General features: G+C 50.4%; 1 protein-coding gene across 1 annotated transcript in view; it reads left to right on the top strand.

The window, feature by feature from the left end:
* The first annotated feature begins 1324 nt into the window (after positions 1-1324).
* LOC116957434 (uncharacterized) overlaps positions 1325-26579 on the top strand; it is a 51561-nt gene continuing 26306 nt past the window's right edge. The window contains exons 1-3 of the mRNA XM_032979575.2: positions 1325-1983; positions 8316-8438; positions 9829-10887. Coding sequence (XP_032835466.2) covers positions 1887-1983; positions 8316-8438; positions 9829-10887 — 1279 coding nt within the window. The 5' untranslated portion in view covers positions 1325-1886. The remainder of the gene's footprint in view (positions 1984-8315; positions 8439-9828; positions 10888-26579) is intronic.

Raw genomic sequence — 26579 nt, 5'->3', positions numbered from 1 at the left:
ACGTCAGCGCGTCGCACGAGCCCGCCCTCAACGCTGTAGGAGATGCGCGTGACGTCATTACGCATCCTACACGCGCAGTCTGTTATTGTTACTATTATACATTGTCATTTAACACATCACATAGAGCCATTCATAACGTGTCAACCCACACAGCGCTTAGCCCCTTTTCCTGTACAGGGTTATTGAGTTTTCACTTCAATACGGGCAAACACGAATACTGATGACGTCTGTTAGCGAGAGATTCTCCCTTGTGATGGGACTTTGTAGGATGAACGTCGAGATTTGTAAGGGGCACGGAGTCTCTGCCACTCATTCAACACCACAGCCACGGATCAAGGTCTCCCATCTTCCGGTAGAAGAAGAGATATGAAACAGGGCCGGTAGAGTTCTTCCGGTAGAGGTAGAGCTATGAGATTGGAATCAGACAACTTCCGGTGGAGATATAAAACAGCCGGTAGACGTCTTCCGGTGGCAGAAGAGACGTTGAACGGGATTTAGACATCTTCCAGTGGTGGTAGAGATACACAACCAGAGCGGCAGACATCTTCCGGTAGAGCTATCAGACTGCATTTAGACGCTTTTGGTGGCGGTGGGGATATAAAACGGACGGTAGACGTCTTCCGGTAAAGGTAGACGTATGGGACAGGATATCTTCCGGTGGCGGTGGGGATATAAAACAGGCGGAGGATATCTTCCGGTGGAGGAGGAGACGAAGAACTGTGATTTAGACTTCTTCCGGTGGAAGTAGAGATCTATATAAAAAGCTCGGTAGAGATCTTCCGGTGGCGGTAGAGATATAAAACAGGCGGTGGATACCTTCCGGTGGCAGGAGAGATATAGAACTGGGATTTAGACCTCTTCCGGTGGAGGTAGAGAACTATAAAACAGCCGGTAGGCATCTTCCGGTGGAGGTAGAGATATGAAACAGGTGCGGTGGATATCTTCCGGTGGCGGGAGGGATATAGAACTGGGATTTAGATCTCTTCCGGTGGCGGTAGAGATATATAAAACAGCCTGTAGATATCTTCCGGTGGCGGTAGAGATATGAAACAGGTGCGGTGGATATCTTCCGGTGGCGGGAGGGATATAGAACTGGGATTTAGATGTATTCCGGTGGCGGTAGAGATATATAAAACGGCCGGTAGATATCTTCCGGTGGCGGTAGACACACGAAGGACAGCGGACACAAATTTTTCTGTTAGATTCTCAGCGGTGGTCACGACCACTCCAATGTTTTATTTTATTTTATCATCGTTTGTTAAAAAAACATAAAATCTGTTCACTGTGATAATAGTTAGAATTCTAACTGTTAGAATCATTAGAGCAATAACAGCCTGATATTGTGCGGGTCTAAAATTCGGATTGTAATTTACATTATTGTAATTTACATTATTGTATAAAATTGAGGATCGTTACTATTTAACGGTAATAATTTTGTAGCGTTCGTCCATTACCCGGCTGTACATTTACAACAACACACATTTTTTTTTGTTTAACGTTAACTATAAATCGTGCCTGTATTAATATTAATCTTGGCAGGCGCTCGACGCAAATGCAAACGCTATTTAATTTGCGATTTTAAATATCGGCGTGATGCGATGCAGCGATGCAACATTCACGAATGACGTTTACGGACGCTAACGTGATGAACGTGAGTCGTAATATTGCCCGATAAATTTGCCTGAAGAGGCATCGGAACGCATTTTTGAATTGAACGGCGTTTCGAATTGAAAAAGGAATCCTGAACGACCTTTCGTGAAAATCGCCTCAGAAATCGGGTGACGCATTCATCGTGGCCGCAAGCGACAACCCCGTCAAACATCGCATCTGGCACGAGGAAGGAAGCGATGGCGACATCTGAACGTTAACCTGAGTTTGCGGTGGTGATGATGATGGTGATGATGATGGTGGTGATGTCAAGAAAATCGCGGGTGTATCTGTGGTGTTTGGTTCACTTGTCCTACTTGATGTACACCCTCACAGGTGAGTGCCAGAATGTTCCAGCACACCGCGTCAAAACCACGCGGCTTAACCCACAGACTCCAATGTTAAAGTGTCCACCCATAGACTACAATGTTAAAGTGTCTACCCATAGACTACAATGTTAAAGTGTCCACCCATAGACTACAATGTTAAAGTGTCTACCCATAGACTGCAATGTTAAAGTGTCTACCCACAGAATGCAATGTTAGAGTGTCCACCCATAGACTGCAATGTTAAAGTGTCCACCCATAGACTACAATGTTAAAGTGTCTACCCACAGACTCCAATGCTAAAGTGTCTACCCATAGACTACAATGTTAAAGTGTATACCCATAGACTCCAATGTTAAAGTGTCCACCCATAGACTGCAATGTTAAAGTGTCTACCCATAGACTACAATGTTAAAAGTGTCTACCCATAGACTCCAATGTTTAAGTGTCTACCCATAGACTACAATGTTAAAGTCTCTACCCACAGACTACAATGTTAAAGTGTCTACCCATAGACTACAATGTTAAAGTGTCTACCCATAGACTACAATGTTAAAGTCTCTACCCATAGACTACAGTGTTAAAGTCTCTCCCCATAGACTCCAATGTTAAAGTCTCCCCCCCCCCATAGACTCCAATGTTAAAGTCTCCCATAGACTACAACGTTAAAGTCTCCCATAGACTACAATGTTAAAGTCTCTACCCATAGACTACAATGTTAAAGTCTCCCATAGACTATGTTAAAGTCTCCCCCCCATAGACTCCAATGTTAAAGTCTCCCATAGACTCCAATGTTAAAGTCTCCCATAGACTACAATGTTAAAGTCTCCCCCCATAGACTTCAACGTTAAAGTCTCCCTTAGACTACAATGTTAAAGTCTCCCATAGACTCCAATGTTAAAGTCTCTCATTGACTACAATGTAAAAGTCTCTACCCATTGACTGCAATGTTAAAGTCTCTCAGAGACTCCAATGTTAAAGTCTCCCATATACTCCAATGTTAAAGTCTCCCCCCATAGACTCCAATGTTAAAGTCTCCCCCCATAGACTCCAATGTTAAAGTCTCCCCCCATAGACTCCAATGTTAAAGTCTCTCCCCATTTGACTCCAATGTTAAAGTCTCCCATAGACTCCAATGTTAAAGTCTCTACCCATATACTCCAATGTTAAAGTCTCCCATAGACTCCAATGTTAAAGTGTCTACCCATAGACTACAATGTTAAAGTCTCCTCCCATAGACTCCAATGTTAAAATCTCTCCCCATAGACTCCAATGTTAAAGTCTCCCATAGACTCCAATGTTAAAGTCTCTACCCATATACTCCAATGTTAAAGTCTCCCATAGACTACAATGTTAAAGTGTCTATCCATAGACTCCAATGTTAAAGTCTCCCCCCATAGACTCCAATGTCAAAGTCTCCCATAGACTCCAATGTAAAAGTGTCCCATAGACTCCAATGTTAAAGTGTCCCATAGACTCCAATGTTAAAGTGTCCACCGATAGACTCCAATGTTAAAGTCACCCATAGACTCCAATGTTAAAGTCTCTCAGACTCCAATGTTAAAGTCTCCCATAGACTCCAATGTTAAAGTGTCTACCCATAGACTCCAATGTTAAAGTCTCCCATAGACTCCAATGTTAAAGTGTCTACCCATAGACTGCAATGTTAAAGTCTCCCATAGACTCCAATGTTAAAGTCTACCATATACTCCAATGTTAAAGTCTCCCATAGACTCCAATGTTAAAGTCTCCCATAGACTCCAATGTTAAAGTCTCCCACAGACTCCAATGTTAAAGTCTCCCACAGACTCCATGTTAAAGTCTCTACCCATAGACTACAATGTTAAAGTCTACCTATATACTCCAATGTTAAAGTCTCTACCCATATACTCCAATGTTAACGTCTCCCATAGACTACAATGTTAAAGTGTCTACCCATAGACTCCAATGTTAAAGTCTCCCATAGACTCCAATGTTAAAGTCTCCCATAGACTCCAATGTTAAAGTCTCTACCCATAGACTACAATGTTAAAGTCTCCCCCCATAGACTCCAATGTTAAAGTGTCTACCCATAGACTCCAATGTTAAAGTCTCCCATAGACTCCAATGTTGAAGCACAGCTGTCAACCCATACGGCGTAGAGCCGTTTCAATACGGACAACATCAGAAATAATAATAATATTGTGTCTGTTTGTGTTTGTCCCTTGTGATGGGACTTTGTAGGATGAACGTTGAGATTCATAAGGGCAGGTCTGACTTGGTATGTAGTGAGGTAGGGCACTGATAAGGGGTTGACGGGTTTTGGTTCAGGACATTGTTAGCGCCAATTCACTACGTTTTATAAGCATACAGACAAAGATCCCCCGTGTAGCCTTAACAGACTGTTGGGGCAAGTGCTGTTAGCGAGCAGCACCTGTGAAGGCTGCCGGCACTGTGGCACACGAGGTGGTGGCCGGCCAGCACCACGCCCGGCCGCCTTTGTCTCCCCAGTGGCGATGTTTACTACACACCGCACCAGGTACTCATTTGAGGCCGAGTCGATCTAGGGCAGGCACCAGGACCGGTTCAGATAATCGTCACTGGCGGTGTTGGTGGTGGCCGTGAGCGGGAATCGAACTCGGGTCACAGCCGGGTTCACAGCGCTGACCGCTACTACACCACCACGCTCACAAGCAACTTGAAACAATTCGCGCTACGCAATTGCCGGTGTTATTTTATTTAAAATGATATGCATCGCCACTGGGGAGACAAAGGCGGCCGGATGTGGTGCTGGCCACCCACCCCCTCGTGTGCCACAGATCCCGGCCTTCATAGGTGCTGCTGCTACTCGCTAACAGCACTTGCCCCAGCAGTCTGTTACAGGCTACACGGGGGATCTTTGCCTTCTGACTTGGATATGTGGGTGAGTGGGTGGGTGAGTGATTATGAGCAGTGAGTGACTGGTTGGGTGGGTGGTTGAGTGAATTCATGGATGAGTGTGTCTGTACGTGAGTGGGTGACTTGAGTGTATTGTTGAACGAGTGGGTTGATGAATGAGTGGGTGGGTGAAATAGTAGGTAAATGTATGAGTGAATAGGTGGGTGGGTGTGTTGTTGAACGAGTAGGTAGGTGAATGAATGGGTTGGTGGGTGAGTGGGTGGGTGAGTGGGTGAATGCGTGAGTGAGTGAATGCGTGAGTGAGTGAATGCGTGAGTGAGTGAATGCGTGAGTGGATGCGTGAGTGAGTGAATGCGTGAGTGAGTGAATGCGTGAGTGAGTGAATGTGTGAGTGAGTGAATGTGTGAGTGAATGCGTGAGTGAGTGAATGAGTGAGTGAGTGAATGCGTGAGCGAGTGAGTGGATGCGTGAGTGAGTGAAAGCGTGAGTGGGTCTATCGGCGATGGGATAGGTTGTTGACGGTGTGAGTGAGTGAATGGTCCAGTTTGATTATTGTGCCCGTGTCGGAGTGGATGACTGAGCGAGTGTGTGCGGTAATCACGTGTGGAGGGAGCGGTGGCGCAGGGGTCAGGTAAGAAGTGGTGTGATTGTGGTGTGAGTGTGGTGTGTGTGTGTGAGTGTGGTGTGTATGTGTGTGAGCGTGGTGTGTGTGTGTGATTGTGGTGGTGTGTGTGTGTGATGGTGTGATTGTGGTGGTGTGTGATTGTGTGTGTGTGTGATTGTGGTGGTGTGTGATTGTGGTGAGTCTAATTGTGGTGGTGTAATTGTGGTGGTGTGTGTGAGTGTGGTGTGTGCGTGATTGTGGTGGTGTGTGTGATTGTGGTGTGTGTGTGATTGTGGTGTGTATGTGATTGTGTTGTGTGTGTGATTGTGGTGGTGTAATTGTGGTGGTGTGTGTGATTGTGGTGTGTGTGTGATTGTGGTGGTGTGTGATTATGGTGGTGTGTGATTATGATGGTGTGTGATTGTGGTGGTGTAATTGTGGTGGTGTGTGATTGTGGTGTGTATGTGATTGTGTTGTGTGTGTGATTGTGGTGTGTATGTGATTGTGTTGTGTGTGTGATTGTGGTGGTGTGATTGTGGTGGTGTGCGATTGTGGTGGTGTGTGTGTGTGATGGTGTGATTGTGGTTGTGTGTGATTGTGGTGGTGTGTGATTGTGTGTGTGTGATTGTGTGTGTGTGTGATTGTGGTGGTGTGTGATTGTGGTGGTGTGTGATTGTGGTGGTGTGTGATTGTGGTGGTCTAATTGTGGTGGTGTGTGTGATTGTGGTGTGTGTGTGATTGTGGTGGTGTGTGATTATGGTGGTGTGTGATTATGGTGGTGTGTGATTGTAGTGTAATTGTGGCGGTGTGTGTGATTGTGGTGTGTGTGTGATTGTGGTGGTGTGTGATTGTGGTGTGTGTGTGTGATTGTGGAGTCTGTGTGTGATTGTGGTGTGTGTGATTGTGGTGGTGTGTGATTGTGGTGCGTGATTGTGGTGGTGTGTGTAATTGTGGTGTGATCGTGGTGGTGTGTGATTGTGGTGGTGTATGTGTGTGTGATTGTGGTGGTGTGTGTGACTTCAGGTCTTCTCGGCCACGGTCATTCCCTCCCTTCTCTACGCTTGCGAAACGTGGACCCCTCTAATGGAACAACTTCGCCGGTTAGAAACATTTAGGCTGGCCTGCCTACGATCCATCCTGGGTTTAACCAGACTGGATTGTGTGAGGAGCTCACAAATCCTTGAAAGATCTGGGCAAGGTCCCATCGGTGAGCTCCTCCGGCGGGCAAGGCTGCGATGGCTGGGTCATGTAGCCCGCATGCCCAGCCACCGCATGCCGAAACAGCATTTGTTCGGCCGGATTGAGGGGGCTAAGCGGGCGCGGCACGGGCTAGAGAAGAGATGGAGTGATGTGGTACAGGAGGACGTGGAGCTGAGTGGACTTGCCGATGACTGGTACCAGCGGTGTCAAGATCGTCCTCTGTGGAGGAGGCTCATGAAGGATGCTACTGGGCAGTTGGAGGTAGTCGCCCTCCAACAACAACGGAGGGCGGAGGAGCGACGCTCAGAACAACGAGCGGAGCTCCGGGTGGCTAAAGCACAGCAGGTTGGCACAGTAGGGGGCACAGGTGGTGCATCAGCCAGTCATCTCAGTCAGTCGACCCGTGGCACCTGGGTCTGCCCCGTGACCTCCTGCCAGCGGGCGTTCGACACTCCACGTGGCCTCAGGGTGCACATGGCCTGACACAAGCGTCGTGGTGACGTCACCGCCACTTAGTGGCGAATGGCGGTTGTTGTGTGTGTGACTGTGGTGGTGAGTGATTGATTATGGTGGTGTATGATTATGGTGGTGTGTGATTGTGGTTACACAGATACAGTATAATGATTGCACGGCGTGTGTGTTACGTGCAATTCGCATGAATGAAGCTCTACGATATACAAACCACTATCATTGTTATGATACAGAGGCACCACCACTCAACCGCTACCACCGCCACCACCACCTCCAGCACCTCCAGCACCACCACCCCCTCGTGCTGACGCCCGGCGATACACGGGGTTATATTTGGGGTGCAGAATGACGGGAGGGTTATCAGTTGACATGGGCCACGCACAGCTGATAAGAGTGGGACACCACACTCGCACACGTGTACTCACACGCGCGTGTACACGCACGCATGTGTACACACACACACGCATGTGTACGCGCACACGTGGCACACACACGCGCGCACGTGTACACACATCCACGTGAACACACACGCACGTGCACACACACCCACGTGAACACACGCACGTGCACACACACCCACGTGAACACACACGCACGTGCACACACACCTGTATACGCACGCACACACACACACACGTGCTGTGTGTGTGCGCCGAACCCGGCGACCCGAGTTCGACTCCCGCTCAGGGCCACCACCAACACCGGCGACGATTTTCTGAACTGTTCCTGGGCCTCCCCTAGGTTGACTCGGCCTCAAATGAGTACCTGCTGGTGGGATGGGCGAGTGTTGTATTTGTGTGTGTCTGGCTGTTTTGTTTTTACCTGTATTGTACTTTACACTCCTATCGCGTTTGTGTAGCTGTGTTGTTGCTGTCGCTGTAACGTTCTTACCCCGTAGCCCGCTCACCGGGACATCCGTGAGTAAGAGAGCTCATCAGATTGCGCCTGCGGTAGACACGATGATTCTGATTTCGAACACAGTGTGTATCTTCTGATGACGTGCGAACGTCGCCAGCGGGGAGACAAAGGCAGCCGGGCACGCGTGGTTGGTGAGCCCCCTTCCTCGTGCGCCGTGCCGCCCTTCGTAGGCGCCGCTGCGACTCGCCACGGGCAGCACTTGCCCTCATCCCCCCACCAAGAAAGTATGGCGAGCCTACACGGGGGACCTTCGTCTGTGCCTTTGTCCGCAGACGCGTGCCCTGGCAGGCTGACGTGCGCCCTCCTCCGCCGGGAGCCATGCCCCTCTGGAAGCCGTGCCTGCGGGCCCTGCCGCGCCCTGCACACCCTCGGAGCCCAAGGGCACTGCGTCTCGGGTAGGGGCCTGAGAGGGAGCTGTGATCGTGAGCCTCCTCCCCCGTAGAGACAGAGACACCCACACAGAGAGACACAGACTCACACAGAGAGTCACAGACTCACACAGAGAGACACAGACTCGCATAGAGAGCCACAGACTCGCACAGAGAGACAGACTCACACAGAGAGCCATAGACTCAGACAGAGCCACAGACTCACACAGAGAGCCACAGACTCACACAGAGAGCCACAGACTCACACAGAGAGACACAGACTCACACAGAGACCCACAGACTCACACAGAGACCCACAGACTCGCACAGAGACCCACAGACTCGCACAGAGAGCCACAGACTCACACAGAGAGACCCACAGACTCACACAGAGACCCACAGACTCACACAGAGAGACACAGACTCACACAGAGACCCACAGACTCGCACAGAGACCCACAGACTCACACAGAGAGGCACAGACTCACACAGAGAGCCACATACTCACACAGAGAGCCATAGACTCACACAGAGAGCCACAGACTCACACAGAGAGCCACAGACTCACACAGAGAGACACAGACTCACACAGAGAGCCACAGACTCACACAGAGAGCCACAGACTCACACAGAGAGACCCACAGACTCACACAGAGACTCACAGACTCACACAGAGACCCACAGACTCGCACAGAGGACACAGACTCACACAGAGAGCCACATACTCACACAGAGAGCCATAGACTACTCACACAGAGAGCCATAGACTCAGACAGAGAGCCACAGACTCACACAGAGAGCCACAGGCTCACACAGAGAGACACAGACTCACACAGAGACCCACAGACTCACACAGAGAGACCCACAGACTCACACAGAGACCCACAGACTCTCACAGAGACCCACAGACTCACACAGAGACCCACAGACTGACACAGAGACCCATAGACTCACACAGAGACCCACAGACTCACACAGAGACCCACAGACTCACACAGAGACCCACAGACTCGCACAGAGACCCACAGACTCGCACAGAGAGCCACAGACTCGCACAGAGACCCACAGACTCACACAGAGACCCACAGACTCACACAGAGACCCACAGACTCACACAGAGACCCACAGACTCGCACAGAGAGCCACAGACTCGCACAGAGACCCACAGACTCACACAGAGACCCACAGACTCACACAGAGACCCACAGACTCACACAGAGACCCACAGCCCCACAAAGAAAGCCACAGACTCGCATAGAGACCCACAGACACACACAGAGACCCACAGCCCCACAAAGAAAGCCACAGACTCACACAGAGAGCCACCCCCTGTGAGTCACCCCCTCTCTGTAGTCGTGGTGCCGGTAGTGTCGAGCTGCTGCTGCTGCTGCTGCTGCTGCCGCCTGTCCCCTCGTAGACGATCGGAGGCACCGGCTGGGTCTCCCGGGCGACGACTCCGACGAGGAGGAGTTCATCGCCTCCGTGTTGAGCGGCGCGCACACCACCACCACCACCACCGGCGGCGGCGGCGACGACGATGGTGACGGTGGTGATGGTGGTGGTGGTGGTGGTGACGGTGGTGATGGTGGTGGTGGAGCCTCAGAGCCCCGTGCGGGCGAGCGGAGACGCGGCGGGAAGGCCCACGGGCAGCAGCGGCAGCTCCTCCGTGGCGCGTCGCCGCCGGCCACGGCGTGGCGGGAGCAGGAGCAGCAGGAGGCGGAGAAGCGGCGTGGGAAGTCTCACGGCAGGGGCGGCGGCGAGGCGAAGGAGGATTCCGGGAGAGGCGGCGACGCGAGGGAGAGCCGTCGCCATCGCGCCGGGCGGAGGGGGAAGGCGGCCCGCGGCGAGGGGGCGATGAGCGGCGGAGGTGGAGGGCGTGGGGGGGGCGACGGCTCCGCTCCGCGGGCCGACGCCGTGTGGAGGGTCGACGCTCGGAAGATCTCGGCGCGGCACGAGATCGCCGGAGAGATCGCCGGAGAGATCGAGGAGGAGGAGGAGGAGGAGGTGGTGGACGTGAAGACGCTGCAGCAGACGCGGGGCAGAGGCACCGGCGGTGGTCACGTGAAGAAACCTGTCACCATGACCACCGTCGGTGGCGGCGGTGTCGGTGGTGGCGGTGGTGGTGGTGGCGGTGCCGGTGATGGTGGTGGCGGTGCCGGTGGTGGTGGTGGCAGTGGCGGCGGTGGTGGTGGTGGCGGCGGTGGTGACGGTACATCCGGACAGAACAGCGAGCCGGGTGGAGGAGGAGGAGGAGGAAGAGGAGGAGGAGGAGGATCGGATGTCGGGGGGGACATCGCCAGCACGACGAGGAAAGACGACGACCACGAGGAGGAGGAGGAGGACGTGGTGGTGGTGACGACGGTCGGAGGAGACAAATCGGACGACCTGGGACCGGAAACCTCGAAGCCTCTCGGCACAGTGGCGGGGAGGCTGGCGGCGTCCAAGTCGGCGAGTGGCGTGAGCCCCCTGCTGCTGGGTGAGTCAACCGGTGCTGAGAGTGAACCGGTGCTGAGCGTGAACCGGGGCTGACCTGTTCTAGTGAGCGAGTGAGTGGAGTTTGTGTGATCTCTACTCCTGTTCTACAGAGTGAGTGAGTGGAGTTTGTGTGATCTCCCCCTGTTCTACAGAGTGAGTGAGTGGAGTTTGTGTGATCTCTACTCCTGTTCTACAGAGTGAGTGAGTGGAGTTTGTGTGATCTCCACCTGTTCTACAGAGTGAGTGAGTGGAGTTTGTGTGATCTCCCCCTGTTCTACAGAGTGATTGTGTGGAGTTTGTGTGATCTCCCCCTGTTCTACAGAGTGAGTGAGTGGAGTTTGTGTGATCTCCCCCTGTTCTAGTGAGCGAGTGAGTGGAGTTTGTGTGATCTCCCCCTGTTCTACAGAGTGAGTGAGTGGAGTTTGTGTGATCTCCCCCTGTTCTACAGAGTGAGTGAGTGGAGTTTGTGTGATCTCCCCCTGTTCTACAGAGTGAGTGTGTGGAGTTTGTGTGATCTCCCCCTGTTCTACAGAGTGAGTGTGTGGAGTTTGTGTGATCTCCCCCTGTTCTACAGAGTGAGTGAGTGGAGTTTGTGTGATCTCCCCCTGTTCTACAGAGTGAGTGGAGGTTGTGTGATCTCCCCCTGTTCTACAGAGTGAGTGAGTGGAGTTTGTGTGATCTCCCCCTGTTCTACAGAGTGAGTGAGTGGAGTTTGTGTGATCTCCCCCTGTTCTACAGAGTGAGTGAGTGGAGTTTGTGTGATCTCCCCCTGTTCTACAGAGTGAGTGGAGTTTGTGTGATCTCCCCCTGTTCTACAGTGAGTGAGTGGAGTTTGTGTGATCTCCCCCTGTTCTAGTGAGTGAGTGAGTGGAGTTTGTGTGATCTCCCCCTGTTCTACAGAGTGAGTGGAGTTTGTGTGATCTCCCCCTGTTCTACAGAGTGAGTGAGTGGAGTTTGTGTGATCTCCCCCTGTTCTAGTGAGTGAGTGAGTGGAGTTTGTGTGATCTCCCCCTGTTCTACAGAGTGAGTGAGTGGAGTTTGTGTGATCTCTACTCCTGTTCTACAGAGTGAGTGGAGTTTGTGTGATCTCCCCCTGTTCTACAGAGTGAGTGGAGTTTGTGTGTTCTCCCCCTGTTCTACAGAGTGAGTGAGTGGAGTTTGTGTGATCTCCCCCTGTTCTACAGAGTGAGTGAGTGGAGTTTGTGTGATCTCCCCCTGTTCTACAGAGTGAGTGGAGTTTGTGTGATCTCCCCCTGTTCTACAGTGAGTGAGTGGAGTTTGTGTGATCTCCCCCTGTTCTAGTGAGTGAGTGAGTGGAGTTTGTGTGATCTCCCCCTGTTCTACAGAGTGAGTGGAGTTTGTGTGATCTCCCCCTGTTCTACAGAGTGAGTGAGTGGAGTTTGTGTGATCTCCCCCTGTTCTAGTGAGTGAGTGAGTGGAGTTTGTGTGATCTCCCCCTGTTCTACAGAGTGAGTGAGTGGAGTTTGTGTGATCTCTACTCCTGTTCTACAGAGTGAGTGGAGTTTGTGTGATCTCCCCCTGTTCTACAGAGTGAGTGGAGTTTGTGTGTTCTCCCCCTGTTCTACAGAGTGAGTGGAGTTTGTGTGTTCTCCCCCTGTTCTACAGAGTGAGTGGAGTTTGTGTGATCTCCCCCTGTTCTACAGAGTGAGTGAGTGGAGTTTGTGTGTTCTACCCCTGTTCTACAGAGTGAGTGAGTGGAGTTTGTGTGATCTCCCCCTGTTCTACAGAGTGAGTGGAGTTTGTGTGATCTCCCCCTGTTCTACAGAGTGAGTGAGTGGAGTTTGTGTGATCTCCCCCTGTTCTACAGAGTGAGTGGAGTTTGTGTGATCTCCCCCTGTTCTACAGTGAGTGAGTGGAGTTTGTGTGATCTCCCCCTGTTCTAGTGAGTGAGTGAGTGGAGTTTGTGTGATCTCCCCCTGTTCTACAGAGTGAGTGGAGTTTGTGTGATCTCCCCCTGTTCTACAGAGTGAGTGAGTGGAGTTTGTGTGATCTCCCCCTGTTCTACAGAGTGAGTGAGTGGAGTTTGTGTGATCTCCCCCTGTTCTAGTGAGTGAGTGAGTGGAGTTTGTGTGATCTCCCCCTGTTCTACAGAGTGAGTGGAGTTTGTGTGATCTCTACTCCTGTTCTACAGAGTGAGTGGAGTTTGTGTGATCTCCCCCTGTTCTACAGAGTGAGTGGAGTTTGTGTGTTCTCCCCCTGTTCTACAGAGTGAGTGGAGTTTGTGTGTTCTCCCCCTGTTCTACAGAGTGAGTGGAGTTTGTGTGATCTCCCCCTGTTCTACAGAGTGAGTGAGTGGAGTTTGTGTGTTCTACCCCTGTTCTACAGAGTGAGTGAGTGGAGTTTGTGTGATCTCCCCCTGTTCTACAGAGTGAGTGAGTGGAGTTTGTGTGATCTCCCCCTGTTCTACAGAGTGAGTGGAGTTTGTGTGATCTCCCCCTGTTCTACAGTGAGTGAGTGGAGTTTGTGTGATCTCCCCCTGTTCTAGTGAGTGAGTGAGTGGAGTTTGTGTGATCTCCCCCTGTTCTACAGAGTGAGTGGAGTTTGTGTGATCTCCCCCTGTTCTACAGAGTGAGTGAGTGGAGTTTGTGTGATCTCCCCCTGTTCTAGTGAGTGAGTGAGTGGAGTTTGTGTGATCTCCCCCTGTTCTACAGAGTGAGTGAGTGGAGTTTGTGTGATCTCTACTCCTGTTCTACAGAGTGAGTGGAGTTTGTGTGATCTCCCCCTGTTCTACAGAGTGAGTGGAGTTTGTGTGTTCTCCCCCTGTTCTACAGAGTGAGTGGAGTTTGTGTGTTCTCCCCCTGTTCTACAGAGTGAGTGGAGTTTGTGTGATCTCCCCCTGTTCTACAGAGTGAGTGAGTGGAGTTTGTGTGTTCTACCCCTGTTCTACAGAGTGAGTGAGTGGAGTTTGTGTGATCTCCCCCTGTTCTACAGAGTGAGTGGAGTTTGTGTGATCTCCCCCTGTTCTACAGAGTGAGTGAGTGGAGTTTGTGTGATCTCCCCCTGTTCTACAGAGTGAGTGGAGTTTGTGTGATCTCCCCCTGTTCTACAGTGAGTGAGTGGAGTTTGTGTGATCTCCCCCTGTTCTAGTGAGTGAGTGAGTGGAGTTTGTGTGATCTCCCCCTGTTCTACAGAGTGAGTGGAGTTTGTGTGATCTCCCCCTGTTCTACAGAGTGAGTGAGTGGAGTTTGTGTGATCTCCCCCTGTTCTACAGAGTGAGTGAGTGGAGTTTGTGTGATCTCCCCCTGTTCTAGTGAGTGAGTGAGTGGAGTTTGTGTGATCTCCCCCTGTTCTACAGAGTGAGTGGAGTTTGTGTGATCTCTACTCCTGTTCTACAGAGTGAGTGGAGTTTGTGTGATCTCCCCCTGTTCTACAGAGTGAGTGGAGTTTGTGTGTTCTCCCCCTGTTCTACAGAGTGAGTGGAGTTTGTGTGTTCTCCCCCTGTTCTACAGAGTGAGTGGAGTTTGTGTGATCTCCCCCTGTTCTACAGAGTGAGTGAGTGGAGTTTGTGTGTTCTACCCCTGTTCTACAGAGTGAGTGAGTGGAGTTTGTGTGATCTCCCCCTGTTCTACAGAGTGAGTGAGTGGAGTTTGTGTGATCTCCCCCTGTTCTACAGAGTGAGTGGAGTTTGTGTGATCTCCCCCTGTTCTACAGTGAGTGAGTGGAGTTTGTGTGATCTCCCCCTGTTCTAGTGAGTGAGTGAGTGGAGTTTGTGTGATCTCCCCCTGTTCTACAGAGTGAGTGGAGTTTGTGTGATCTCCCCCTGTTCTACAGAGTGAGTGAGTGGAGTTTGTGTGATCTCCCCCTGTTCTAGTGAGTGAGTGAGTGGAGTTTGTGTGATCTCCCCCTGTTCTACAGAGTGAGTGAGTGGAGTTTGTGTGATCTCTACTCCTGTTCTACAGAGTGAGTGGAGTTTGTGTGATCTCCCCCTGTTCTACAGAGTGAGTGGAGTTTGTGTGTTCTCCCCCTGTTCTACAGAGTGAGTGGAGTTTGTGTGTTCTCCCCCTGTTCTACAGAGTGAGTGGAGTTTGTGTGATCTCCCCCTGTTCTACAGAGTGAGTGAGTGGAGTTTGTGTGTTCTACCCCTGTTCTACAGAGTGAGTGAGTGGAGTTTGTGTGATCTCCCCCTGTTCTACAGAGTGAGTGAGTGGAGTTTGTGTGATCTCCCCCTGTTCTACAGTGAGTGAGTGGAGTTTGTGTGATCTCCCCCTGTTCTACAGAGAGAGTGAGTGGAGTTTGTGTGATCTCCCCCTGTTCTACAGTGAGTGAGTGGAGTTTGTGTGATCTCCCCCTGTTCTACAGAGTGAGTGAGTGGAGTTTGTGTGATCTCCCCCTGTTCTACAGAGTGAGTGGAGTTTGTGTGATCTCCCCCTGTTCTACAGAGTGAGTGAGTGGAGTTTGTGTGATCTCCCCCTGTTCTAGTGAGTGAGTGAGTGGAGTTTGTGTGATCTCCCCCTGTTCTACAGAGTGAGTGGAGTTTGTGTGATCTCCCCCTGTTCTACAGAGTGAGTGAGTGGAGTTTGTGTGATCTCCCCCTGTTCTAGTGAGTGAGTGAGTGGAGTTTGTGTGATCTCCCCCTGTTCTACAGAGTGAGTGAGTGGAGTTTGTGTGATCTCTACTCCTGTTCTACAGAGTGAGTGGAGTTTGTGTGATCTCCCCCTGTTCTACAGAGTGAGTGGAGTTTGTGTGTTCTCCCCCTGTTCTACAGAGTGAGTGGAGTTTGTGTGTTCTCCCCCTGTTCTACAGAGTGAGTGGAGTTTGTGTGATCTCCCCCTGTTCTACAGAGTGAGTGAGTGGAGTTTGTGTGTTCTACCCCTGTTCTACAGAGTGAGTGAGTGGAGTTTGTGTGATCTCCCCCTGTTCTACAGAGTGAGTGAGTGGAGTTTGTGTGATCTCCCCCTGTTCTACAGTGAGTGAGTGGAGTTTGTGTGATCTCCCCCTGTTCTACAGAGAGAGTGAGTGGAGTTTGTGTGATCTCCCCCTGTTCTACAGTGAGTGAGTGGAGTTTGTGTGATCTCCCCCTGTTCTACAGAGTGAGTGAGTGGAGTTTGTGTGATCTCCCCCTGTTCTACAGAGTGAGTGGAGTTTGTGTGATCTCCCCCTGTTCTACAGTGAGTGAGTGGAGTTTGTGTGTTCTACCCCTGTTCTACAGAGAGAGTGAGTGGAGTTTGTGTGATCTCCCCCTGTTCTACAGAGTGAGTGGAGTTTGTGTGATCTCCCCCTGTTCTACAGAGTGAGTGAGTGGAGTTTGTGTGATCTCCCCCTGTTCTACAGAGTGAGTGAGTGGAGTTTGTGTGATCTCCCCCTGTTCTACAGAGTGAGTGGAGTTTGTGTGATCTCCCCCTGTTCTACAGAGTGAGTGAGTGGAGTTTGTGTGATCTCCCCCTGTTCTAGTGAGTGAGTGAGTGGAGTTTGTGTGATCTCCCCCTGTTCTACAGAGTGAGTGGAGTTTGTGTGATCTCCCCCTGTTCTACAGAGTGAGTGAGTGGAGTTTGTGTGATCTCCCCCTGTTCTAGTGAGTGAGTGAGTGGAGTTTGTGTGATCTCCCCCTGTTCTACAGAGTGAGTGAGTGGAGTTTGTGTGATCTCTACTCCTGTTCTACAGAGTGAGTGGAGTTTGTGTGATCTCCCCCTGTTCTACAGAGTGAGTGGAGTTTGTGTGTTCTCCCCCTGTTCTACAGAGTGAGTGGAGTTTGTGTGTTCTCCCCCTGTTCTACAGAGTGAGTGGAGTTTGTGTGATCTCCCCCTGTTCTACAGAGTGAGTGAGTGGAGTTTGTGTGTTCTACCCCTGTTCTACAGAGTGAGTGAGTGGAGTTTGTGTGATCTCCCCCTGTTCTACAGAGTGAGTGGAGTTTGTGTGATCTCCCCCTGTTCTACAGAGTGAGTGAGTGGAGTTTGTGTGTTCTACTCCTGTTCTACAGAGTGAGTGAGTGGAGTTTGTGTGATCTCCCCCTGTTCTACAGAGTGAGTGGGTGAAGTTTGTGTGATCTCCCCCTGTTCTACAGAGTGAGTGAGTGGAGTTTGTGTGATCTCCCCCTGTTCTACAGAGTGAGTGAGTGGAGTTTGTGTGATCTCCCCCTGTTCTACAGAGTGAGTGAGTGGAGTTTGTGTGATCTCCCCCTGTTCTACAGAGTGAGTGGAGTTTGTGTGATCTCCCCCTGTTCTACAGTGAGTGAGTGGAGTTTGTGTGTTCTACCCCTGTTCTACAGAGAGAGTGAGTGGAGTTTGTGTGATCTCCCCCTGTTCTACAGAGTGAGTGGAGTTTGTGTGATCTCCCCCTGTTCTACAGAGTGAGTGAGTGGAGTTTGTGTGATCTCCCCCTGTTCTACAGAGTGAGTGAGTGGAGTTTGTGTGATCTCCCCCTGTTCTACAGAGTGAGTGGAGTTTGTGTGATCTCCCCCTGTTCTACAGAGTGAGTGAGTGGAGTTTGTGTGATCTCCCCCTGTTCTAGTGAGTGAGTGAGTGGAGTTTGTGTGATCTCCCCCTGTTCTACAGAGTGAGTGGAGTTTGTGTGATCTCCCCCTGTTCTACAGAGTGAGTGAGTGGAGTTTGTGTAATCTCCCCCTGTTCTAGTGAGTGAGTGAGTGGAGTTTGTGTGATCTCCCCCTGTTCTACAGAGTGAGTGAGTGGAGTTTGTGTGATCTCTACTCCTGTTCTACAGAGTGAGTGGAGTTTGTGTGATCTCCCCCTGTTCTACAGAGTGAGTGGAGTTTGTGTGTTCTCCCCCTGTTCTACAGAGTGAGTGGAGTTTGTGTGTTCTCCCCCTGTTCTACAGAGTGAGTGGAGTTTGTGTGATCTCCCCCTGTTCTACAGAGTGAGTGAGTGGAGTTTGTGTGTTCTACCCCTGTTCTACAGAGTGAGTGAGTGGAGTTTGTGTGATCTCCCCCTGTTCTACAGAGTGAGTGGAGTTTGTGTGATCTCCCCCTGTTCTACAGAGTGAGTGAGTGGAGTTTGTGTGTTCTACTCCTGTTCTACAGAGTGAGTGAGTGGAGTTTGTGTGATCTCCCCCTGTTCTACAGAGTGAGTGGGTGAAGTTTGTGTGATCTCCCCCTGTTCTACAGAGTGAGTGAGTGGAGTTTGTGTGATCTCCCCCTGTTCTACAGAGTGAGTGAGTGGAGTTTGTGTGATCTCCCCCTGTTCTACAGAGTGAGTGAGTGGAGTTTGTGTGATCTCCCCCTGTTCTACAGAGTGAGTGGAGTTTGTGTGATCTCCCCCTGTTCTACAGTGAGTGAGTGGAGTTTGTGTGTTCTACCCCTGTTCTACAGAGAGAGTGAGTGGAGTTTGTGTGATCTCCCCCTGTTCTACAGAGTGAGTGGAGTTTGTGTGATCTCCCCCTGTTCTACAGGGTGAGTGAGTGGAGTTTGTGTGATCTCCCCCTGTTCTAGTGAGTGAGTGGAGTTTGTGTGATCTCCCCCTGTTCTACAGAGTGAGTGAGTGGAGTTTGTGTGATCTCCCCCTGTTCTACAGAGTGAGTGAGTGGAGTTTGTGTGATCTCCCCCTGTTCTACAGTGAGTGAGTGGAGTTTGTGTGATCTCCCCCTGTTCTACAGAGTGAGTGAGTGGAGTTTGTGTGATCTCCCCCTGTTCTACAGTGAGTGAGTGGAGTTTGTGTGATCTCCCCCTGTTCTACAGAGTGAGTGAGTGGAGTTTGTGTGATCTCCCCCTGTTCTAGTGAGTGAGTGGAGTTTGTGTGATCTCCCCCTGTTCTACAGAGTGAGTGAGTGGAGTTTGTGTGATCTCCCCCTGTTCTACAGAGTGAGTGAGTGGAGTTTGTGTGATCTCCCCCTGTTCTACAGAGTGAGTGAGTGGAGTTTGTGTGATCTCCCCCTGTTCTACAGTGAGTGAGTGGAGTTTGTGTGTTCTACCCCTGTTCTACAGAGTGAGTGAGTGGAGTTTGTGTGATCTCCCCCTGTTCTACAGAGTGAGTGAGTGGAGTTTGTGTGATCTCCCCCTGTTCTACAGTGAGTGAGTGGAGTTTGTGTGATCTCCCCCTGTTCTACAGAGAGAGTGAGTGGAGTTTGTGTGATCTCCCCCTGTTCTACAGTGAGTGAGTGGAGTTTGTGTGATCTCCCCCTGTTCTACAGAGTGAGTGAGTGGAGTTTGTGTGATCTCCCCCTGTTCTACAGAGTGAGTGGAGTTTGTGTGATCTCCCCCTGTTCTACAGTGAGTGAGTGGAGTTTGTGTGTTCTACCCCTGTTCTACAGAGAGAGTGAGTGGAGTTTGTGTGATCTCCCCCTGTTCTACAGAGTGAGTGGAGTTTGTGTGATCTCCCCCTGTTCTACAGAGTGAGTGAGTGGAGTTTGTGTGATCTCCCCCTGTTCTACAGAGTGAGTGAGTGGAGTTTGTGTGATCTCCCCCTGTTCTACAGAGTGAGTGGAGTTTGTGTGATCTCCCCCTGTTCTACAGAGTGAGTGAGTGGAGTTTGTGTGATCTCCCCCTGTTCTAGTGAGTGAGTGAGTGGAGTTTGTGTGATCTCCCCCTGTTCTACAGAGTGAGTGGAGTTTGTGTGATCTCCCCCTGTTCTACAGAGTGAGTGAGTGGAGTTTGTGTGATCTCCCCCTGTTCTAGTGAGTGAGTGAGTGGAGTTTGTGTGATCTCCCCCTGTTCTACAGAGTGAGTGAGTGGAGTTTGTGTGATCTCTACTCCTGTTCTACAGAGTGAGTGGAGTTTGTGTGATCTCCCCCTGTTCTACAGAGTGAGTGGAGTTTGTGTGTTCTCCCCCTGTTCTACAGAGTGAGTGGAGTTTGTGTGTTCTCCCCCTGTTCTACAGAGTGAGTGGAGTTTGTGTGATCTCCCCCTGTTCTACAGAGTGAGTGAGTGGAGTTTGTGTGTTCTACCCCTGTTCTACAGAGTGAGTGAGTGGAGTTTGTGTGATCTCCCCCTGTTCTACAGAGTGAGTGGAGTTTGTGTGATCTCCCCCTGTTCTACAGAGTGAGTGAGTGGAGTTTGTGTGTTCTACTCCTGTTCTACAGAGTGAGTGAGTGGAGTTTGTGTGATCTCCCCCTGTTCTACAGAGTGAGTGGGTGAAGTTTGTGTGATCTCCCCCTGTTCTACAGAGTGAGTGAGTGGAGTTTGTGTGATCTCCCCCTGTTCTACAGAGTGAGTGAGTGGAGTTTGTGTGATCTCCCCCTGTTCTACAGAGTGAGTGAGTGGAGTTTGTGTGATCTCCCCCTGTTCTACAGAGTGAGTGGAGTTTGTGTGATCTCCCCCTGTTCTACAGTGAGTGAGTGGAGTTTGTGTGTTCTACCCCTGTTCTACAGAGAGAGTGAGTGGAGTTTGTGTGATCTCCCCCTGTTCTACAGAGTGAGTGGAGTTTGTGTGATCTCCCCCTGTTCTACAGAGTGAGTGAGTGGAGTTTGTGTGATCTCCCCCTGTTCTACAGAGTGAGTGAGTGGAGTTTGTGTGATCTCCCCCTGTTCTACAGAGTGAGTGGAGTTTGTGTGATCTCCCCCTGTTCTACAGAGTGAGTGAGTGGAGTTTGTGTGATCTCCCCCTGTTCTAGTGAGTGAGTGAGTGGAGTTTGTGTGATCTCCCCCTGTTCTACAGAGTGAGTGGAGTTTGTGTGATCTCCCCCTGTTCTACAGAGTGAGTGAGTGGAGTTTGTGTAATCTCCCCCTGTTCTAGTGAGTGAGTGAGTGGAGTTTGTGTGATCTCCCCCTGTTCTACAGAGTGAGTGAGTGGAGTTTGTGTGATCTCTACTCCTGTTCTACAGAGTGAGTGGAGTTTGTGTGATCTCCCCCTGTTCTACAGAGTGAGTGGAGTTTGTGTGTTCTCCCCCTGTTCTACAGAGTGAGTGGAGTTTGTGTGTTCTCCCCCTGTTCTACAGAGTGAGTGGAGTTTGTGTGATCTCCCCCTGTTCTACAGAGTGAGTGAGTGGAGTTTGTGTGTTCTACCCCTGTTCTACAGAGTGAGTGAGTGGAGTTTGTGTGATCTCCCCCTGTTCTACAGAGTGAGTGGAGTTTGTGTGATCTCCCCCTGTTCTACAGAGTGAGTGAGTGGAGTTTGTGTGATCTCCCCCTGTTCTACAGAGTGAGTGGAGTTTGTGTGATCTCCCCCTGTTCTACAGTGAGTGAGTGGAGTTTGTGTGTTCTACCCCTGTTCTACAGAGAGAGTGAGTGGAGTTTGTGTGATCTCCCCCTGTTCTACAGAGTGAGTGGAGTTTGTGTGATCTCCCCCTGTTCTACAGAGTGAGTGAGTGGAGTTTGTGTGATCTCCCCCTGTTCTACAGAGTGAGTGAGTGGAGTTTGTGTGATCTCCCCCTGTTCTACAGAGTGAGTGGAGTTTGTGTGATCTCCCCCTGTTCTACAGAGTGAGTGAGTGGAGTTTGTGTGTTCTACTCCTGTTCTACAGAGTGAGTGAGTGGAGTTTGTGTGATCTCCCCCTGTTCTACAGAGTGAGTGGGTGAAGTTTGTGTGATCTCCCCCTGTTCTACAGAGTGAGTGAGTGGAGTTTGTGTGATCTCCCCCTGTTCTACAGAGTGAGTGAGTGGAGTTTGTGTGATCTCCCCCTGTTCTACAGAGTGAGTGAGTGGAGTTTGTGTGATCTCCCCCTGTTCTACAGAGTGAGTGGAGTTTGTGTGATCTCCCCCTGTTCTACAGTGAGTGAGTGGAGTTTGTGTGTTCTACCCCTGTTCTACAGAGAGAGTGAGTGGAGTTTGTGTGATCTCCCCCTGTTCTACAGAGTGAGTGGAGTTTGTGTGATCTCCCCCTGTTCTACAGAGTGAGTGAGTGGAGTTTGTGTGATCTCCCCCTGTTCTACAGAGTGAGTGAGTGGAGTTTGTGTGATCTCCCCCTGTTCTACAGAGTGAGTGGAGTTTGTGTGATCTCCCCCTGTTCTACAGAGTGAGTGAGTGGAGTTTGTGTGATCTCCCCCTGTTCTAGTGAGTGAGTGAGTGGAGTTTGTGTGATCTCCCCCTGTTCTACAGAGTGAGTGGAGTTTGTGTGATCTCCCCCTGTTCTACAGAGTGAGTGAGTGGAGTTTGTGTAATCTCCCCCTGTTCTAGTGAGTGAGTGAGTGGAGTTTGTGTGATCTCCCCCTGTTCTACAGAGTGAGTGAGTGGAGTTTGTGTGATCTCTACTCCTGTTCTACAGAGTGAGTGGAGTTTGTGTGATCTCCCCCTGTTCTACAGAGTGAGTGGAGTTTGTGTGTTCTCCCCCTGTTCTACAGAGTGAGTGGAGTTTGTGTGTTCTCCCCCTGTTCTACAGAGTGAGTGAGTGGAGTTTGTGTGATCTCTACTCCTGTTCTACAGAGTGAGTGGAGTTTGTGTGATCTCCCCCTGTTCTACAGAGTGAGTGGAGTTTGTGTGTTCTCCCCCTGTTCTACAGAGTGAGTGGAGTTTGTGTGATCTCCCCCTGTTCTAGTGAGTGAGTGAGTGGAGTTTGTGTGATCTCCCCCTGTTCTACAGAGTGAGTGGAGTTTGTGTGATCTCCCCCTGTTCTACAGAGTGAGTGAGTGGAGTTTGTGTGATCTCCCCCTGTTCTAGTGAGTGAGTGAGTGGAGTTTGTGTGATCTCCCCCTGTTCTACAGAGTGAGTGAGTGGAGTTTGTGTGATCTCTACTCCTGTTCTACAGAGTGAGTGGAGTTTGTGTGATCTCCCCCTGTTCTACAGAGTGAGTGGAGTTTGTGTGTTCTCCCCCTGTTCTACAGAGTGAGTGGAGTTTGTGTGTTCTCCCCCTGTTCTACAGAGTGAGTGGAGTTTGTGTGATCTCCCCCTGTTCTACAGAGTGAGTGAGTGGAGTTTGTGTGTTCTACCCCTGTTCTACAGAGTGAGTGAGTGGAGTTTGTGTGATCTCCCCCTGTTCTACAGAGTGAGTGGAGTTTGTGTGATCTCCCCCTGTTCTACAGAGTGAGTGAGTGGAGTTTGTGTGTTCTACTCCTGTTCTACAGAGTGAGTGAGTGGAGTTTGTGTGATCTCCCCCTGTTCTACAGAGTGAGTGGGTGAAGTTTGTGTGATCTCCCCCTGTTCTACAGAGTGAGTGAGTGGAGTTTGTGTGATCTCCCCCTGTTCTACAGAGTGAGTGAGTGGAGTTTGTGTGATCTCCCCCTGTTCTACAGAGTGAGTGAGTGGAGTTTGTGTGATCTCCCCCTGTTCTACAGAGTGAGTGGAGTTTGTGTGATCTCCCCCTGTTCTACAGTGAGTGAGTGGAGTTTGTGTGTTCTACCCCTGTTCTACAGAGAGAGTGAGTGGAGTTTGTGTGATCTCCCCCTGTTCTACAGAGTGAGTGGAGTTTGTGTGATCTCCCCCTGTTCTACAGAGTGAGTGAGTGGAGTTTGTGTGATCTCCCCCTGTTCTACAGAGTGAGTGAGTGGAGTTTGTGTGATCTCCCCCTGTTCTACAGAGTGAGTGGAGTTTGTGTGATCTCCCCCTGTTCTACAGAGTGAGTGAGTGGAGTTTGTGTGATCTCCCCCTGTTCTAGTGAGTGAGTGAGTGGAGTTTGTGTGATCTCCCCCTGTTCTACAGAGTGAGTGGAGTTTGTGTGATCTCCCCCTGTTCTACAGAGTGAGTGAGTGGAGTTTGTGTAATCTCCCCCTGTTCTAGTGAGTGAGTGAGTGGAGTTTGTGTGATCTCCCCCTGTTCTACAGAGTGAGTGAGTGGAGTTTGTGTGATCTCTACTCCTGTTCTACAGAGTGAGTGGAGTTTGTGTGATCTCCCCCTGTTCTACAGAGTGAGTGGAGTTTGTGTGTTCTCCCCCTGTTCTACAGAGTGAGTGGAGTTTGTGTGATCTCCCCCTGTTCTACAGAGTGAGTGGAGTTTGTGTGATCTCCCCCTGTTCTACAGAGTGAGTGAGTGGAGTTTGTGTGATCTCCCCCTGTTCTACAGAGTGAGTGAGTGGAGTTTGTGTGATCTCCCCCTGTTCTACAGAGTGAGTGGAGTTTGTGTGATCTCCCCCTGTTCTACAGAGTGAGTGAGTGGAGTTTGTGTGATCTCCCCCTGTTCTAGTGAGTGAGTGAGTGGAGTTTGTGTGATCTCCCCCTGTTCTACAGAGTGAGTGGAGTTTGTGTGATCTCCCCCTGTTCTACAGAGTGAGTGAGTGGAGTTTGTGTAATCTCCCCCTGTTCTAGTGAGTGAGTGAGTGGAGTTTGTGTGATCTCCCCCTGTTCTACAGAGTGAGTGAGTGGAGTTTGTGTGATCTCTACTCCTGTTCTACAGAGTGAGTGGAGTTTGTGTGATCTCCCCCTGTTCTACAGAGTGAGTGGAGTTTGTGTGTTCTCCCCCTGTTCTACAGAGTGAGTGGAGTTTGTGTGTTCTCCCCCTGTTCTACAGAGTGAGTGGAGTTTGTGTGATCTCCCCCTGTTCTACAGAGTGAGTGAGTGGAGTTTGTGTGTTCTACCCCTGTTCTACAGAGTGAGTGAGTGGAGTTTGTGTGATCTCCCCCTGTTCTACAGAGTGAGTGGAGTTTGTGTGATCTCCCCCTGTTCTACAGAGTGAGTGAGTGGAGTTTGTGTGATCTCCCCCTGTTCTACAGAGTGAGTGGAGTTTGTGTGATCTCCCCCTGTTCTACAGTGAGTGAGTGGAGTTTGTGTGTTCTACCCCTGTTCTACAGAGAGAGTGAGTGGAGTTTGTGTGATCTCCCCCTGTTCTACAGAGTGAGTGGAGTTTGTGTGATCTCCCCCTGTTCTACAGAGTGAGTGAGTGGAGTTTGTGTGATCTCCCCCTGTTCTACAGAGTGAGTGAGTGGAGTTTGTGTGATCTCCCCCTGTTCTACAGAGTGAGTGGAGTTTGTGTGATCTCCCCCTGTTCTACAGAGTGAGTGAGTGGAGTTTGTGTGTTCTACTCCTGTTCTACAGAGTGAGTGAGTGGAGTTTGTGTGATCTCCCCCTGTTCTACAGAGTGAGTGGGTGAAGTTTGTGTGATCTCCCCCTGTTCTACAGAGTGAGTGAGTGGAGTTTGTGTGATCTCCCCCTGTTCTACAGAGTGAGTGAGTGGAGTTTGTGTGATCTCCCCCTGTTCTACAGAGTGAGTGAGTGGAGTTTGTGTGATCTCCCCCTGTTCTACAGAGTGAGTGGAGTTTGTGTGATCTCCCCCTGTTCTACAGTGAGTGAGTGGAGTTTGTGTGTTCTACCCCTGTTCTACAGAGAGAGTGAGTGGAGTTTGTGTGATCTCCCCCTGTTCTACAGAGTGAGTGGAGTTTGTGTGATCTCCCCCTGTTCTACAGAGTGAGTGAGTGGAGTTTGTGTGATCTCCCCCTGTTCTACAGAGTGAGTGAGTGGAGTTTGTGTGATCTCCCCCTGTTCTACAGAGTGAGTGGAGTTTGTGTGATCTCCCCCTGTTCTACAGAGTGAGTGAGTGGAGTTTGTGTGATCTCCCCCTGTTCTAGTGAGTGAGTGAGTGGAGTTTGTGTGATCTCCCCCTGTTCTACAGAGTGAGTGGAGTTTGTGTGATCTCCCCCTGTTCTACAGAGTGAGTGAGTGGAGTTTGTGTAATCTCCCCCTGTTCTAGTGAGTGAGTGAGTGGAGTTTGTGTGATCTCCCCCTGTTCTACAGAGTGAGTGAGTGGAGTTTGTGTGATCTCTACTCCTGTTCTACAGAGTGAGTGGAGTTTGTGTGATCTCCCCCTGTTCTACAGAGTGAGTGGAGTTTGTGTGTTCTCCCCCTGTTCTACAGAGTGAGTGGAGTTTGTGTGTTCTCCCCCTGTTCTACAGAGTGAGTGAGTGGAGTTTGTGTGATCTCTACTCCTGTTCTACAGAGTGAGTGGAGTTTGTGTGATCTCCCCCTGTTCTACAGAGTGAGTGGAGTTTGTGTGTTCTCCCCCTGTTCTACAGAGTGAGTGGAGTTTGTGTGATCTCCCCCTGTTCTAGTGAGTGAGTGAGTGGAGTTTGTGTGATCTCCCCCTGTTCTACAGAGTGAGTGGAGTTTGTGTGATCTCCCCCTGTTCTACAGAGTGAGTGAGTGGAGTTTGTGTGATCTCCCCCTGTTCTAGTGAGTGAGTGAGTGGAGTTTGTGTGATCTCCCCCTGTTCTACAGAGTGAGTGAGTGGAGTTTGTGTGATCTCTACTCCTGTTCTACAGAGTGAGTGGAGTTTGTGTGATCTCCCCCTGTTCTACAGAGTGAGTGGAGTTTGTGTGTTCTCCCCCTGTTCTACAGAGTGAGTGGAGTTTGTGTGTTCTCCCCCTGTTCTACAGAGTGAGTGGAGTTTGTGTGATCTCCCCCTGTTCTACAGAGTGAGTGAGTGGAGTTTGTGTGTTCTACCCCTGTTCTACAGAGTGAGTGAGTGGAGTTTGTGTGATCTCCCCCTGTTCTACAGAGTGAGTGGAGTTTGTGTGATCTCCCCCTGTTCTACAGAGTGAGTGAGTGGAGTTTGTGTGTTCTACTCCTGTTCTACAGAGTGAGTGAGTGGAGTTTGTGTGATCTCCCCCTGTTCTACAGAGTGAGTGGGTGAAGTTTGTGTGATCTCCCCCTGTTCTACAGAGTGAGTGAGTGGAGTTTGTGTGATCTCCCCCTGTTCTACAGAGTGAGTGAGTGGAGTTTGTGTGATCTCCCCCTGTTCTACAGAGTGAGTGAGTGGAGTTTGTGTGATCTCCCCCTGTTCTACAGAGTGAGTGGAGTTTGTGTGATCTCCCCCTGTTCTACAGTGAGTGAGTGGAGTTTGTGTGTTCTACCCCTGTTCTACAGAGAGAGTGAGTGGAGTTTGTGTGATCTCCCCCTGTTCTACAGAGTGAGTGGAGTTTGTGTGATCT

Source organism: Petromyzon marinus, chromosome 74 (genome assembly GCF_048934315.1).
Source record: "Petromyzon marinus isolate PM22_M1 ecotype Great Lakes invasive population chromosome 74, UKy_Petmar_22M1.pri1.0, whole genome shotgun sequence".
Taxonomy (NCBI): Eukaryota; Metazoa; Chordata; class Hyperoartia; order Petromyzontiformes; family Petromyzontidae; genus Petromyzon; species Petromyzon marinus.
Note: the sequence above shows the minus strand (reverse complement) of the source record. Positions and strands in the feature narration are given on the sequence as shown.